The sequence below is a fragment of the Leptonychotes weddellii genome, chromosome 13, assembly GCF_054177405.1.
Source record: "Leptonychotes weddellii isolate Sample4059 chromosome 13, ASM5417740v2, whole genome shotgun sequence".
NCBI classification, from domain to species: domain Eukaryota; kingdom Metazoa; phylum Chordata; class Mammalia; order Carnivora; family Phocidae; genus Leptonychotes; species Leptonychotes weddellii.
Window position 1 is genome coordinate 22,688,043 of NC_138381.1, and position 16,318 is coordinate 22,704,360.

General features: G+C 37.0%; 1 protein-coding gene across 1 annotated transcript in view; it reads left to right on the forward strand.

Annotated features, from left to right (window-relative positions):
- DYM (dymeclin) overlaps nt 1-16,318 on the forward strand; it is a 286,329-nt gene that overhangs the window by 79,864 nt on the left and 190,147 nt on the right. Inside the window, exons 9-10 of the mRNA XM_081801268.1 lie at nt 13,142-13,255; nt 14,237-14,331. Coding sequence (XP_081657394.1) covers nt 13,142-13,255; nt 14,237-14,331 — 209 coding nt within the window. The remainder of the gene's footprint in view (nt 1-13,141; nt 13,256-14,236; nt 14,332-16,318) is intronic.

Here is a 16,318-nt window from a genome sequence, read left to right on the forward strand (position 1 = left end):
GCTCCTTTAGGTGTAGGGTTAGGTTGTGTACTTGAGACCTTTCTTGTTTCTTGAGAAAGGCTTGTATTGCTATATACTTTCCTCTTAGGACTGCCTTTGCTGCATCCCAAAGATTTTGAACAGTTGTGTTTTCATTTTCATTGGTTTCCATGAATTTTTTTAATTCTTCTTTAATTTCCTGGTTGACCCATTCATTCTTCAGTAGGATGCTCTTTAGCCTCCATGTATTTGAGTTCTTTCCATAAGTGCTTTTTTTCTGAATGACTATTAATCACTGTTAAAAACTGTCAAAATGTTTTCCTCAGTAATTGAGGCAAATGTTTTTGCTGCCACTGAGTTCATTTTTTCTCTCTGTTTCATTTCCCCTTTTTAGTTGTGGCAGAAATTGCCCAACAAGTTTGCCTATTGTATACAGAGTAAGTGAAGGAATAGGGAATAAAGAGAAGAAGCCTGAGAAATTGTTTTATGTTTTTGAAAGCGATGTAACATAATTTAACTCTTTCAGTTTTAGTCTTGTGGGTGAGGTCCAACCCCACGCTGATTTTTATCTTCCTCTTTGCATTTTCTTTATGTCAAAGTAACACATGTATATAGTTTTGTTTCTGGGTGTTTTTAAAGATTTTATTTTTAAGTAATCTCTACACCCAGTGTGGGGCTCAAACTTATAACCCTGAGATCAGGAGTCACATGCTCCACTGACTGAGCCAGCCAGGCGCCCCAACACATGTACACATTGTTTTAAAACTTTTATAGAAGTACTAGGTTTTAATGCACCATAGTACATCCCATGTCTATCCTGCACCTGATTCCCACTCCCCAAAGACCAATGCTCTTAACTCTGTCCATGTTTCTAAATAACATGCTTGTTTTGTTATTTCTTGATTTTCCAGATTTAGATATCAACTGTTCTCTTCCTAAAATGGAAAATAAGTCATAATTAACTCTCCTTCCTGCACATCAATTCCTGTTTCCTTGGGTTCCCAGCCCCCTTTCCACACGTAGACTTTTCCCCTCCTTCCATTTTATTACCATTTTCAGCTTGAGAACTCAGCTTTTTCATTCTTAGCTCAGCTATGTAATGTGTGATAATTGCACTTCCTTTCTTGTTCGTGTTTTGGTTTTTCTGTAGCACACGATTGCCCAGTTTTTTTATTCATGTACCAGTCACTAATTAAGCTCCCATACTTCAACAGAACTGAGAATTCCCTCTAAATATATTAAAATACATTGCATATCTTCTTAGTTTCATTTTCTTCTTTGGCTTCTGTCTTCGGCCATGTTGGAGGCTTAACTCAAATGTTTGGTGATCAATGTTTATTTAGAGGTAAGGCACTAAAAAGTTGATTGTAAGTTCTGTGTGTGAGCAGGACTTACTTGATTTTAACTTGCTCTACATGGTCTCTTTCTCTGGGCACTCTGCTCTCTGTAGGCCTTTTCTTTTGGGCTGATCAGTTTCTCAGAGGGGGCTCTTCCAGTGTTCCTGCTGGGGGGTGTCTAGTGGAAGAAGGGGCTAGGGCTTTCACTCTTCACAGGATACAAACTTTTTTTTTCTTGTCTTCAGTAGGGTTTTTGTGGCATGTTTACTCTTCTCTGATGATGTTCCATTAAAACTTTTTTTGTTTCTTACATGGTGTGACCATCATTTCAACTAAGATTTAGTGAACCTTGACACAGTAGAAAGAAGATAAAACATACAAATTTCCTGATTCTTGTGTTTAGCAAAGTACCACCAGAGAGAAAATATTAGTACTGATTTTCTCATTTTTATAGCATTTATCTTTAATAAGATACAAAAACCAATATAATTTTTAAAAACATTTAAATTGAAGTATAAAATGTGCACAAATTTTGAAGGTACAATTTAGGAGTTTTTATGTATGTCTCTGCCTGTGTTATTACCACCCAAATCAAGTTACTGAACATTTCCCAAACATAACAGAAATGCCTTTTCCTGGCCAGTACCCCACAGCCAATCAGTGAACCACTATTCTGACTTTCACTCATCATAGTGTTGTTGAGATTTACCTCTGTTATTGCATCATTGGTTGGTTCTTTTGTATTGCTCAGTGCTATTCCACTGTATGAATATGCCACAGTATATTTATCCATTGTCTTGGTGGTATATACTTGCTTTTTTTCCCAGTTTGGGACTATGTTTGATAAGACTGCTGTGCTCATTTTTACACTTGTACATCAGCGGACATATGCACTCATTCTCTTGAGTGTACACCTAAGGTAGAATTGCTGGGTCAAGGGCAGGTGTGTGTTTAGCTTGAAGAGACAGTAATAAAACTGAAGTTGTGTCTCACCATAAGTTCGCAGTTCCACTCCAAGGTTGTATAGGAAGACTTGTACTTTTGCACAGAGTACATGCTTATTAATGGTCATCCAACATCACTGTTGGTAATATTGAAAATGTTTAGAGCATGCAGAGTCCAACATCTGGAGACTAAGAAAGGGGAATGAAAATGGGGAAGGGTACACAGCGGGTCTTTACCTATGTCTGTAATGTTGTATTTGCTTCAACAGCATGGAAAACAAAATAAAACAAGAAGTCACCAAAAAGAACTTTGAAGCAAATAATGCAAAATATGTTAAGATTTGACAAAATTCAAGGATGGCTACATTTTTTATTATATTGCTTTCTTTTTTTTTTTTTTTTAAAGATTTTATTTATTTCACAGAGAGATACACAGCGAGAGAGGGAACACAAGCAGGGGGAGTGGGAGAGGGAGAAGTAGGCTTCCCGCGGAGCAGGGAGCCCGATGCGGGGCTCGGTCCCAGGACCTTGGGACCATGACCTGAGCCGAAGGCAGACGCTTAACGACTGAGCCACCCAGGCGCCCCTATTATATTGCTTTCTATACTTTATGAAAAAGTATTATATTTGGTAATTAAAGTTAGCATAGGAGTTTGCATTAAAATTAAACTTTACTGACTTAATTTAAAATTAAACTTTACTGACTGCCAAAATGGTGATGGTAAGATAGGGAAGGCATTAGGTTTGTTCATATTCAGGCTCAGTTCCATAAGGACTTCAGGATATTCCAGGTGATGTTTCAAATTCAGGTATTTAAATCTTTTTTTTCCCTCTAGAATTTGACTTTCTTGTTGACCTTTGTTTATTTTTATTCTTTTCCTTTCCATATGTATTAGTAAAAATGAGTAAGTAAATGTTTCTACCAAAGTTCTCTACATGGAATTATTAGCTGTGGATCTAATTGTCCATGAAATAGATTCTGGTATCTCATTTTGGCTTGAAGTTGCATTTCCTCATACCCAGTGATGATCAGCATTTTTTCATGTACTTTTCATGTGCTTATATATTGTCTTTTGTGAAGTATCTTTCCAAATTTTACCTGTTTTAAAAAATTATACTTTAAAAAGTTCATTTTAATTTTTTTTAAAGATTTTATTTACTTGAGAGAGAGAGTGCGCACAAGCGGTGTGTAGGGGCAAAGGGAGAAGCAGACTCCCCGCTGAGCAGGAAGGCGGATGCGGGACGTGGGGCTCCATCCCAGGACCTGGGATCATGACCTGAGCCGAAGGCAGACTCTTAACCAACTGAGCCACCCAGGTGCCCCAAGTGAATTGTAGTTTTAAGAAAAATAGAATTCATGTACCCTTTACCTAATTTCCCTTAGTGACAACTGTAATTGCAAAACAGTAATACAGTATCACAACCAAGACATTGGCATTGACATAGTCAAGATACAAGACATTTCCATCACCACAGGGATGTCCCTGTGTTGACTTTGAATAGCCATACTTTCTTTTTAAAAAACTGGGTTTTTGGGGTGCCTGGGTGGCTCAGTCGTTAAGTGTCTGCCTTTGGCTCAGGTCGTGATCCCAGGGTTCTGGGATGGAGCCCCACGTCCCGCATCCGCCTTCCTGCTCAGCGGGGAGTCTGCTTCTCCCTCTCCCACTCCCCCTGCTTGTGTTCCCTCTCTCTCTGTGTCTCTGTCAAGTAAATAAATATTTTTTTAAAATTGGGTTTTTCTTTTATTACTGAGTTGTAAGGCTTCTTTATATATGCTGAATCACATGGATTTTTTTCCCAGTCTGTTAATGTAGTGCATTACTGATTAAGTTTTGAATATTGAATAAACCTTACATTCCTGGGATAAATTGCACTTAGCCATGATATATTCTCTTTTTATATATATTTGTTTGTTTTTTTTTTAAAGATTTTATTTATTTATTCGACAGAGACAGGGAGAGCGGGAACACAAGCAGGGGGAGTGAGAGAGGGAGAAGCAGGCTTCCCGCTGAGCAGGGAGCCCAATGTGGGGCTCGATCCCAGGACTCTGGGATCATGACCTGAGCCAAAGGCAGCCGCTTAACGACTGAGCCACCCAGGTGCCCCATATCTGGTTAAGTTTTGAGCTTTGATAGTTTGTGTCTTTCAAGGAATTGGTACATTTCTTCTAAGGTATTGAATTTATTCCTGTAAAGTTGTCCATAATTTTTTTTTTTTTTACTTATTATTGTTTTTGTCTTATTACTGTTTTTTTCCTCTTAACCTTTTTATATCTGCACTAGCCATAGAGATGTTATTGCTCTTATTCTTAATGTTGGAATATGTATCATTTCTGTCTTATTCTACCTCTGTCTGGCCAGAGGGTTGTTCTCCCTCCCTCCCTCCCTCCCTTCCTTCCTCCCTTCCTCTTTTGAAAGGACCAACTTTTTTTTTTTTGAAGATTTATTTATTTATTTTAGAGAGAGAGTGAACACACAAGTGGGAGGAGGGGCAGGGAGAGAGGGAGGCAAACAGACCCCCTGCTGAGCAGGGAGCCTGATGCAAGGCTTGATCCCAGCACCCTGAGATCATGACCTGAGCAAAAACCAAGAGTCAGGTGCTTAACCAACTGAGCCACCCAGGCACCCCTCAAAGGACCAACTTTGGATTCCATTGACTTTTTTCTGTTTTCTTCTATTTTATTAATTCCTACTTTTTATTTCCTTTCTTCTTACTTGAAGTTTTAACTTTTTTTTTTTTCGAGATTTTTTTAGGTAGAAGCTTAGATCTTTGATTTTAAATCTTTCTACTTTGTTACGTAAGCAAAATATATGAAAATTCATAAGATTGATAAACCCCCAGAAAGATGATCAAGAAGAGAAAGAGTTACAAATGTCTATTACTGAGAATGTATAGGAGATTAGGACAGATCCTACAGATATTAAAAAATGTTCAGAGGATACTATGAGTAATTTTATGCTATAAAATTTAAGTGTTGAGTGAAATGGACAAATTTCCTTCACTCCCAGAAAAAAACTTAACCAAAGCTCACAATAGAAAAAAAATCAAAATAGTCCTGTTTCTTTTAAAGGAACTGACTTTGTAATATAAAATCATCCTAAATGAAAATTGTTGGCCCAGCTGATTTTACCTATGGATTCTTCCGAAAACTGAAGGAAGAAATAACACCAGTCATATACAAGCTCATCTAGAGAGTAGAAAGAAGGGAAATCTTTCCAACTCATTTTATGAGGCCAGCATAATCCTGATACCAAATTTATCAAAATTTGATAAAGGAAAATTTGATAAAGGTGGATCTTGAGTTGAGAGACAACCATTTAATAAGTGGCATAAATGTAATCATAAAGCTTATAAATCTAATATCATAAAATGGAATAAAGCAAGGTAGCAAAAAGAATATATCTATGTCAATAACAATATTCCAGGAATGCAAGGGTAGTTTAATATTAGAAAATCTCTCAATGTGGGCGCCTGGGTGGCTCAGTCGTTAAGCGTCTGCCTTCAGCTCAGGTCATGATCCCAGGGTCCTGGGATCGAGTCCCGCGTCGGGCTCCCTGCTCAGCGGGAAGCCTGCTTCTCCCTCTCCCACTCCCCCTGCTTGTGTTCCCTCTCTCGCTGTCTCTCTCTCTGTTGAAAAATAAATAAAATCTTTAGAAAAAAAAAAAAAAAAAAAAAGAAAATCTCTCAATGTAACTTACTAATTTAAGAGAGAAAACCCATACAATCATCTCAATAGATACCGAAAAAGGATTTGATAAAATTCAACACCAATTCATGATAAAACAGAGTTCTCAATAAAATAAGGGTAGAAAAGAAATTCCTTGTCTTAACAGAGTGTATCTACAAAAACCTATAGTTAAAAGCATTATACTCGTTTGGAGAATTTTAGAAATATTTTCTTGAAAGTCAGAACAAAGAGGATGTTCTGTATTACCACTCCTCTTCAGCATTGTATCAGAACTCTAAACAGGGTCATTTAAACTTGAAAAGAGAGGAAATCTAAATGTGTTGTGATTAACTACATAGGAAATTCAAGATACTAATACTAGAACTGTTAGGAAAGTTGAGGAAATCTTCTGAATCCGAGATCCGTATACAAAACAAATACAATTTCTACCCACCAGTAACAAAGCACTTCAAAAATGTGATCTAGAGAGGCACCTGGGTGGCTCAGTCAGTTAAGTGTCCAACTCTTGATTTCAGCTCAGGTTGCGATCTCAGGGTCATGAGAATGAGCCCTGCATCGGGCTCCATGCTCAGCAGAGTGTGTGCTTGAGATTCCCTCCCTCTCTGCCCTCCCCCTCAGCCCCGCTCTTTCTTAAAATAAATAAATAAATCTTCAAAAATGTGATCTAGAGATACTATTTATAATGGCAATAAAACTGCAGTGAACTTGGGAGTCAGTGTAACAGAGGAAGTGCAACATTTTTTATGGCAAAAATTACCTAAATGAAAGATATTAAATATGACTTAATAAATGGAGGGAGATACATGTTCACAAATAGGAAGACTCAGTGACAGAATTGTTAATTTTGCTTTCAAATTAATCATTATGTTGAATGTAATCCTGATCAAAATCTCAAGGTTTTTGTGAGACTTGATCAACTGCAGTTGACCTTTGAGCAACATGGGTTTGAACCGTGTGGGTGTACTGATACATGGATGTTTTCAATAAATATAGTACTGTAAATGTATCTTCTCTTGCTTAGTAGGCTTATCACTAAGTAAATTTTTCAGGAGTCAAAAGTTTGACTTTTGGATGGATTTTTGGCTGTGCGGGGGGTTGGGTACCCCTAACCTCTGCATTGCTCAAGTGTCACCTGCAGTCCCTGAAATCCTATGGAAGAACATTTTGCCTAGAAAGTTATTGAAGAAAAGCAGTGTGGAGTTACCTATCAGATAAGACTAGTTATAAAACATTAGTAATTAAGTGTGTTTCATTAACAGTGGAATAAAAAATAGATAAATACAAAAAGACTTTGGAGAGTCCAGAAATTACAAACTCACGTATGGCAACACAAATGTATGACAGAAGTAGTAGGTAAATTGTGCTGAGATTGAGAACTTGGCTTATCTAATAGGAAAAGTAAAATTAGGTGATTTTGCCCCACTTGTGTTAATAAGGCCTAGATATAAAAAGCTGAACTTCAAAATCTCCAAAGAGAAAGGATAATATTTTTATGAACTCAAGATAGGGATTTAAGCATAGCATAAAATGTATAAACCATGAATAAAAACATTAATAAATTTGACAACATTAAAATGAAAAACTTTCATGGTTAATAAAGGTGAAAACAGGGGCGCCTAGGTGGCTCAGTCGGTTAAATGGCTGCCTTTGGCTCAGGTCATGATCCCAGGGTCCTGGGATCAAGCCCCGCATCAGGCTCCCTGCTCAGCAGAGGGCCTGCTTCTCCCTCCCCCTCTGCCTGCCACTCTGCCTACTTGTGCTCTCTCTCTATCTCTCTGTCAAATAAATAAATAAAATCTTAAAAAAAAAAAAAAGGTGGAAACAAGCCATAGACAGGAAGATAGATTAGCATAATCAGAAAAACCAAAGTATTCAATAGAAAAATGGGCAAAGTAATAGAAAAACAGAATATAAAACCTGAATGACCAGCAAACATTTTTAAAGGATGTTCAACCTGATGATTTGTCAGGATCATGCTAATTAAAATAACTGAAATATTTTGTGCTCATCAGTTTGGCAGAAATTACAAGCTCTGTTAAGAATTGGTAAGGATCTAGAGAAAGAGGTCTCTCATATACTATATAAATGAGCAGAACCGCTTTTGAAAGGAATCTGGCCTTTTACATTCCTCACATAACCTGCAGAAGTAAATACTCTACCTCCCAGCAATTCCATTTCCTGGTTGTGTCCTGAGACAAACTTTTTCAGAGATTCACAAGAGCTCATTTGAAAGAATGTTCATTGTAGCATTGTTTGTAGTGTTCAAAAATTGCAAACAGCTGATAACATAAATGAAATACTGTAGAACAGCTAGAATGAATGAAACAGAGCTGCATGTATTGATAATAATAAATCTCAAAAATCTGCATGGTAATGAAGTATCAAATTCAGGCTGCCAGAGGTTAGAGAATAGGGTGAGTGAGGAGTGGCTAGGGGGCTTCAGGACGTCAGAAGCAAAATATTAACATTTGAGAAAACAGTGATAGATAGAGTGGTGTACTTTATACCAGGCTCTTTAACTTCTGTGAAATTTCTGTGATGACAGAAATCTCCAACTGCTGTCTGAGAAGGTAGCACTTGTAATGTGGCTGGTGTGACTGAGGAATTGAATTTTTAATTTTATTAAAATTTAATTTTAAGTTAAATACCTGCTTGTGACTCATGCTATTGTGATGAACACTGCTGCTCTGTGCTTTTTAGTTAATAGTGACCCAAACCTACAGTTATTTTATAAAAAAGAGCTATTCAGTGACTTTGCAATTTTGCTTCCTCGCAAACTCTTGGAGACTTGCTTATGAAGTCATTAAGTACTGAGAAATGGGTGGCTTGAAACGGGTGTTTTACAGATGGTTTTTCTTTTTAAAATTTATATGATTCCTGACCGAATTTAGATAATTAACGTTCAGAGTATGAAAATATGGAGAGTAAGGAGTCCCTGGTTTCTGAGTATCCTATAGTGAGATTTTAGATAGTAAGGGTAAGAATCTACATTGTAACATTGTTTTTACTAGGGGAAAAACTGGAAATAACCCCAATTTCCATTAATAGAAGAGTGGACCCAAGAAAATGTGGCCTATTGGTACAGTACTATTCAGTGCTTAGATGGAATGTAGAGGTGATATTCAGATATTTAACTAGTATAGTACCAAAATCAGCCAGTAAGAATGGCATCAACCATGGTCCTTCATTGTGTGCTGTACGTTAATTGATGAACTCCCAGGAGGTCCTTGGGGAGTGGCTTGGGGCAACAGCTATTTATTAATTACCATAGAAGTATTCATTTTAAGAAATGATTAAGTACTCTCAGAATTTGACATATGTGGTAAATACTAATCTTCGTATATGCATCAACATGGGAGGTTACAAGAACATATTGAGTGAAAAAAAATAAGACGCAAATACCTATGTGTACTAGTGTCCGAGAGCTGCCATAACTAATTACTGCAAACTGGATGGCTAAAAACAACAGAAATTAATTGTCACAGTTCTGGCGATTAGGAGTTCAAAAGCAGGGTGTCATCAGGGCCATGCTCTCTCTGAAAGACCTAGGAGAGAGGTCTTGCCTCTTAGTTTCTGGCGGCCGGTCCTTGGTGTCCTTGGCTTGCAACTTCTATGTGTCTGTTGTGTCGTGGCCTTCTCTCATGTGGGTGCCTGTTCTGTGTCTCACCTCCTCTTCTAGGGACACCAGTCATAGTGGATTTACAGTCCATAGTAACCTGCTGTGACCTCATCTTGGTTATATATTTATGAAGACCCTGTTTTCAAGTAAGGTCACATTCACAGGTTTTGGATGACATGAATTTTGGGGGACACTATTCAACCCAAGACGCCATGGTATTGTTTTTATAAACTAGCAAATACACAAAGGAATCCTAGGTTTTGGAGGGAGTGTGTGTACATATAAAGCATTTGAAAGGGACTGGAAAGGTACATACTAAACTCAAGATAGTGGTTGATAGTGTACCCCCTCTTTGGGGGAATAAAATGGGATTTATAATCTTTAAAAAAATGAAATATTAACAGTTAATGTCAGTTGTGGGAGTATGGAGGTTAATTATGCTTTGCCTTTCTATGCATACTTGATTTTTTAAAGAGTTGATATTACACAGTATGTTACTGTACTCTAGCATATGAACATTTGGAAGAGATACATTCAATAAAACCAAATCTATATGGGGGGCAAAAGTTCAGGAAAAAACCTAGAACGAGTAATTCTCATATCCTTTTTGAGAAGGAAGACATTTTCAGATCCTTAAGCGGTTTCCTTCTACATATTATTTGAGTTAGTTGACCATGAAATTGTATAATCAGGATACCAGTCTATGACTATTAAACTGTATGTCTGAATATTAAATACAAGATATGGGGAATTGTTTTTGTAAGAGCCAGTTAAATAGGTTCTGAATAGGTCAGTGGCTACAGCTAAGTTACCAAGAAAAATTTTCTGTATGTTGCCCATTATGCATTGATATCCCATGGGAAGCTGTGAGAGCTTTATAACTAGTTATTTATAATTTTTCTTAAACACAACCAGAATTTCTAAACAATGACACATTTTTCACAGGAAAAAAGAAAGTTTTATGTAAAGACTAAATTGGATTTCTAATTTTTGTAGTAACAATGTAAGTTTACTATGTGGATACCATTTAAATATTTGTTGAATGTTAAATGAATAAGACTACTTTAATTCAAAACATTTCTTCCATCCAGGTATATAATTGACACACACAAGCAGATGTTAAGAACTAATGATCTCTGTTTCAAATAAGGATGGCTTATGATAATTTATTTCTAAATAAAGGAGCTGAGAGAGGAGAAACCGAACTATACTAAAATGTGTGACCTTTTAAAAAGACAGACTTCTCTCACTAGTAAAGTGCCTAATGAGTATCCTGTGTTAGATTTACTTGGAGACTTAAGAGCATTGGTTCTAAAACTTTTTGGTCTTTACACTTAAAAATAATTGAGGACACCAAATAGTTTTTTTCCTGTGGGTTTTAGTTCTGTAATTCGAAATTAAAATTGAGATATTTAAAAAATAATCAGGTCATTTAGAAATAATAGTTATTACAATAAACCCAATACATGTTAGCATCAATAATATGTTTTTATAAAAAATAACTTTTTTGCCAAACAAAAATTTAGCAAGAAGAATGGCATTTACATTTTTGCAAATCTCTTTAATGAATTGCCTTAACAGAAGACTGATAGATTCTCATGTCTGCTTCTGTATTAAAATTGTTACACTATCAGCTATGTTATGTAGCACCTGAAAAACTCAACTATATACTCATGAGAGAATGAGAGTGGAAACTAATGTTTTGGTATTATCATGGAAAATAGTTTTGGCCTTGAGAATTCTCCGCAAGTGTCTGTGGGACCCCTACAGGGTCCCAGGACCACATTTTGAGAACTGGTGCCTTAGAGAGTAAGTCAGCGGGACTGATCACTTCACTTCTTTATAAAGGTTCAACTGGCAAAACTCATTATTTTGAATATTTTCAGCTGTTATATGTTTTACACGTAGGTTATCTCTTCTACTTGATGACAGCCATCCTTAGTCATGAATACAGGGGAATGCTTATACGTTTACATTTTTTACCTCACAAACAATATTCAGCTACCATGTAGTGGGCATTTGCAGTATGCCAGCCTCTGGCATGAGCGGAGACTGCAGAACAGGTCAGGGTTGGGTTATTTGTAATGGGGGGGTACTAGGTGACATGGGACTCTTGCCAGAGAGTGGAACTGAGTGAAAATCTATCGTGGGGGCACTCGTGTGCACTTGCATCTTTACTTTTTTTATTCTTCTGGTCTGTTTCCATACCCCCTTTCTCATTCCTCATATTATTTGGACTTTTTTGGTGGGCAGATTTACCAGAGAAATGTCTATTTTAATGATTTTTTAGAAGAACTGAGGTACAACCATATTATTTAGACTTAATTTTATTTTTCTGATTTCATGGATTATGATTGTGTTTTGTTGTTGCTTTTGGGTCTTGTTTGGTCGTCCTTATTCTCCTTCTCTTGAACTCCTTGATCTGTCATTTACTGTTGTTGTCGCAGTGGAGAGGATGGGCAGCTAAGTACTTACATGTGTGGTGGTTTGTTTTTCCCCCAGAAGTGGTGCATGAGCAGTTCATGTTGATTCTTGGCATACTTCCAAGTCTTTGTTTGAATACTTGTGTGGTAGTTTCTCTAGGTATAGAATTCTAGAATCATAATCCATTCCTCAGAAATGTATGGACATTGTTCTTTTGTTACGCAGATGTGTAGTGTTTGGGATGAGAAATCTAATGTTAGTTTGCTTGTCTCTCTTCTGGTGATAACCTGTTTCTTCTATCTGGGAGTCAATAAGATTTTATTGTATACTGTAAATTCAGAAGTCTTACCAGAATAAATTTTACTTTTTTTCATTATTTCTCCTCAGAATGTTGAAAGTTCTTCTTCTCCTTAACAAAACTTTCTCCTATTACTAATTTTTCTGTTTTCCTTCTAGTCCGTACTTTCTGGAACTTTTATCAAGTAGACATTAGGTCTCTGCTTTTCTCTCATACTTTGTCCTTTTGCCTATTTATTGCTATTGTCTGAGAGAACTTTTCAATTTAGTTTTTCAAATCACAAATCTGCACTGTCCAGTTTTTGTCTCTCTCTGATGTCCATGTTACATATCTACTGTGGAACTGCACTAGCTTAAGCTAGAAAACAGATCTTGCTTACTGCGGCCTGGAGATGAGCACCAGAGCTTCCTGCTGTCAGTAGCCGGAACAGAATGTGGTGCGGATCTTCTGGATCTTGACTTATTTGTGTTCTTATCTTTTCCTGAACACAAGTATGAAGGTTTTCTGTGGTTCTTGGGACAGCTCTACTTTTCAAGAGACTCCTCAGTTTTCCTATTTTCACTTTTTCCTATTTTTTTGTCTTGCCTTTGTGCCGTCCGTCTTTCAAATATATCTCCTTTTTGTGTACTAATGTTTTCCAGATCTCTTTTCTTTTCTAGTTAAGAAGGAAGGAGGAAAAAGAAGTGAACACCTTAGCACCTGTTTTGCTATCTTCAAAGTCTCACAATTCACTTTTATACTGTTTAACTCACCTTCAGAGCAAAGCCATGGCTTATCAGAGATTGAAGACATGGATAATCCTTTTTTCCCTAAAGCAGTCATATTTACTTAAATTTTTCTTCCCCATTACAGATATTAAAAAATATTACTTGGTATTCAGAGCGGGTTTTAACTGAAATTTCACTGGGGAGTCTTCTGATACTGGTTGTAATAAGAACCATTCAGTACAACATGACGAGGACAAGAGTAAGTATTCTATAGCTGTTTTTTTTTTTTTTTATCTTTATGCATATAGTACAATCAGGCCTGTAGTTTAAAGCAATCTCCATATTTAGAGTATTAACATGTTCATGTAATACAGTAAAAGAAAATATATCAGATGTGCATATAGTCACTGAAATACGTGATCCTAGAGTAATGTGTATAGTGTCTGTTTCTTAATATTTAATAGATTGTGTGGATTAAAGATATTTTACATGAAACAAAATGGGCAGTGGGGCATATTTAGATAAAAGATGTCTGTCTTTGCTAGATCAGTAAAACTGATTTGCCTGCTAAAAGCAGCAACAACGAAGTGTGTGAAGATATGAGCACAAGGAAATACGAATTCAAATGGATAAGAAAAGTAGAACGAATACTTTAAAGAGTAAAAGGAAAATTTTAGCTGGATTGTATTTGCAGTATCTGGGAGCAAATTTCAGTTCCGCTCAATAGAGAAGCAATATACAGAATTCATAGCTCAGAGAAGTGGTCAAGTTTACTACACTGTTTTCAGTTATTTCCCTCAGGGGGCTAATGTGGATACATGTGCACAATCTTTTAGCTTTTATCTGAAGCTCTAGGAGTCAGACATGTTTAAGAATGGAGAATTTGTTGATTTTGGAAAGTTGATTGTGGTATACATGCTATACAGTCTATGGAACCGTGAGGTTCTGGAGCAGCACACTGTAATTTAACATTAATATTTCTGCAGTGAAATACTTCCGATATCCACCAGGACAGGGATAATGAAGACCACAAATAGCAGCATAATCTTTTGCACCAGATGTAACTTCCAAATATGTGGTAAAAAAACAGAATTTTCAGGATTTTCGAATTAGAGAAAAGGGATCGTGGACCTGAACTTTCTAAAAATCAGTGACAGTTGAGCTTACATTTGCTTCCAGTTAACCTTGCTTCATATGTAGAGAAGACTCGGTCTGTTTTCACCCTTCTGTTACCTTACAGGACAAGTACCTTCACACCAACTGTCTGGCTGCTTTAGCAAACATGTCGGCACAGTTCCGTTCTCTCCATCAGTATGCTGCCCAGAGGATCATCAGGTAAATAGGAGCTTTAAGAGAAATACCACATTTTGCCTTTTGGCTGCCCCAGTGGCATGGGTACTGTGGTGGTCCCTTTTTAACGTTATGCACAAAGAATATCAAATTTTCCTGCTTAATATTTATCACCTTCTTATTTAGTTAAAAATACCTTGTCCTGCTGTGTTTTCTAATCCAACTTCTTGATCAAAGTTAATTGGATTTACTTTTCCGTCTTTTCATAAAATCTAATTTTAGACTTTGTGTCTTAGCATTTTACAGAGGAGCAGGTATATTTCTTAGTAACGCAAACTAAATCTTCACGTATTTGCAGAGCATCACATTACACTTTTAAGAGAGGGTAGCTGTGTTTGTTTTAGAGACTTCTTTTCATAGCAGTTTACTATTAATTACTTTCCTATTACTGTCGTAACAAATTACTACAAATTAGTGTCTTAAAACAACCCAAATTTATTATACAGTCTGTAGATTAAAAGTTCCACACAGACTACAATCCAGGTGCCATAGGCCTGCATTCCTTTCTGGAGGCTCTAGAGGAGAACCTTTTCCTTGCCTTTTCCAGCTGCTAGAAGCTTCAGCCTTCCTTGGCTCGCAGCCCCTTCCTCTGCTGGCAGAGCCAGCAGCAGTGAGCTGTTGAGTCCTCCTCACATCTCATCTCTCTGACCTCCTCATCTGGTTCCCTCTTCCACGTTGAGGATCCTTGTGATTGCCTTGGCCCTCTCCGGGTAACCCAGGCTCGTCTCCCCATCTCAGGGTCCATGGCTGAATCAAACTGCAGGGTCCCTTTTGCGATATAAAGCAACACATCCACAGGTTTGGAGGGTTGGGAGATGGATATTTTGGGGGTAACCATTACTCTGCCTGCCACAACATCACCAGAAGCTCATTCCTGTCCCTTCTCCACCCTTTGCCAAAGATATGCTCTTTAAGGGTAGGAAACCTATTAACAAATGATGAAGGAATATCGTTTGCAGGGGGTTTTTTTTGTTTTTGTTTTTTTTTTAACATGTGTGGGTACTTTTTGGTCTTTAGGTAGATTGTCGTAGTGGCTCTCAAGTAGAACATTTATAAGTCAGTGAAGTCAGATTGTTTCTTTTGGGTCTTGTTTTTGGAGCACTGCAGTTCTGATGATTAGGTCTTGTGTTGCAGTCATTGGAGCTGATCGTAAGTCCATGTCACTTTTAAACTCTTGATCTCACTTTCCATCCATTGGTTAGAGATGCTTATTGACCTGGCCTCATCTTTAACAGTTACTCAGCATTAACTTATGTTCTTGGTCTCTATATTTATCCTCAGAATTTAGCAGAGGCTATTTCCAGCGAATCACTGTTTTATTTAGGTCTGGTATTAATACTATATTGGATTACTTTTTGGGTTTGTACTCGAGTGATTGTCTATTTGACTAACTTTGTACCAACACTAACGTGATGACTTAAAGCACACATAGTATCTCCTCATAACTCCCGATTCTTCCCGGTGTTCTGAAGAGTCTTTATTTTCTAAATATTAATTTTTGTTACTATGCTGTAGTTCAGAGATTTAATGAGAGAGATTTAATGATACTGTGCTATTTTGCAGTCTATTTTTGTGTGTATGTGAAGCTTCATAATGGCTTGATGAAGGTTTCAGTACAGGATTCATTTTCCTCAGCGGATACACCAACATTTGGCCTGTTCAGTATGAGATTGGCAAATTACTGGTTTACAATTTAAGTTCTGATAACATGTGTGAAGCAAGATTAAATAAAAATTTTCTAAGAGTTGAAAAGCAAAGCACGGTGCCCAATTTTCTATCTGTGATGAGTAAAGCAGAAAACCAATTGTATTTGGACAAATAAACAGAATTTAGAGTTGTGATTTAGGAATATTTAGGTCAGGTTTATCATCAATAAGGAATACCGCTTTACTTGATGTTAATGGAGTTTTATTTAGCATTGTATTAGTGAGGAACTGCTGTGTTACACACTGCAAGGTATATCCAGATTAGT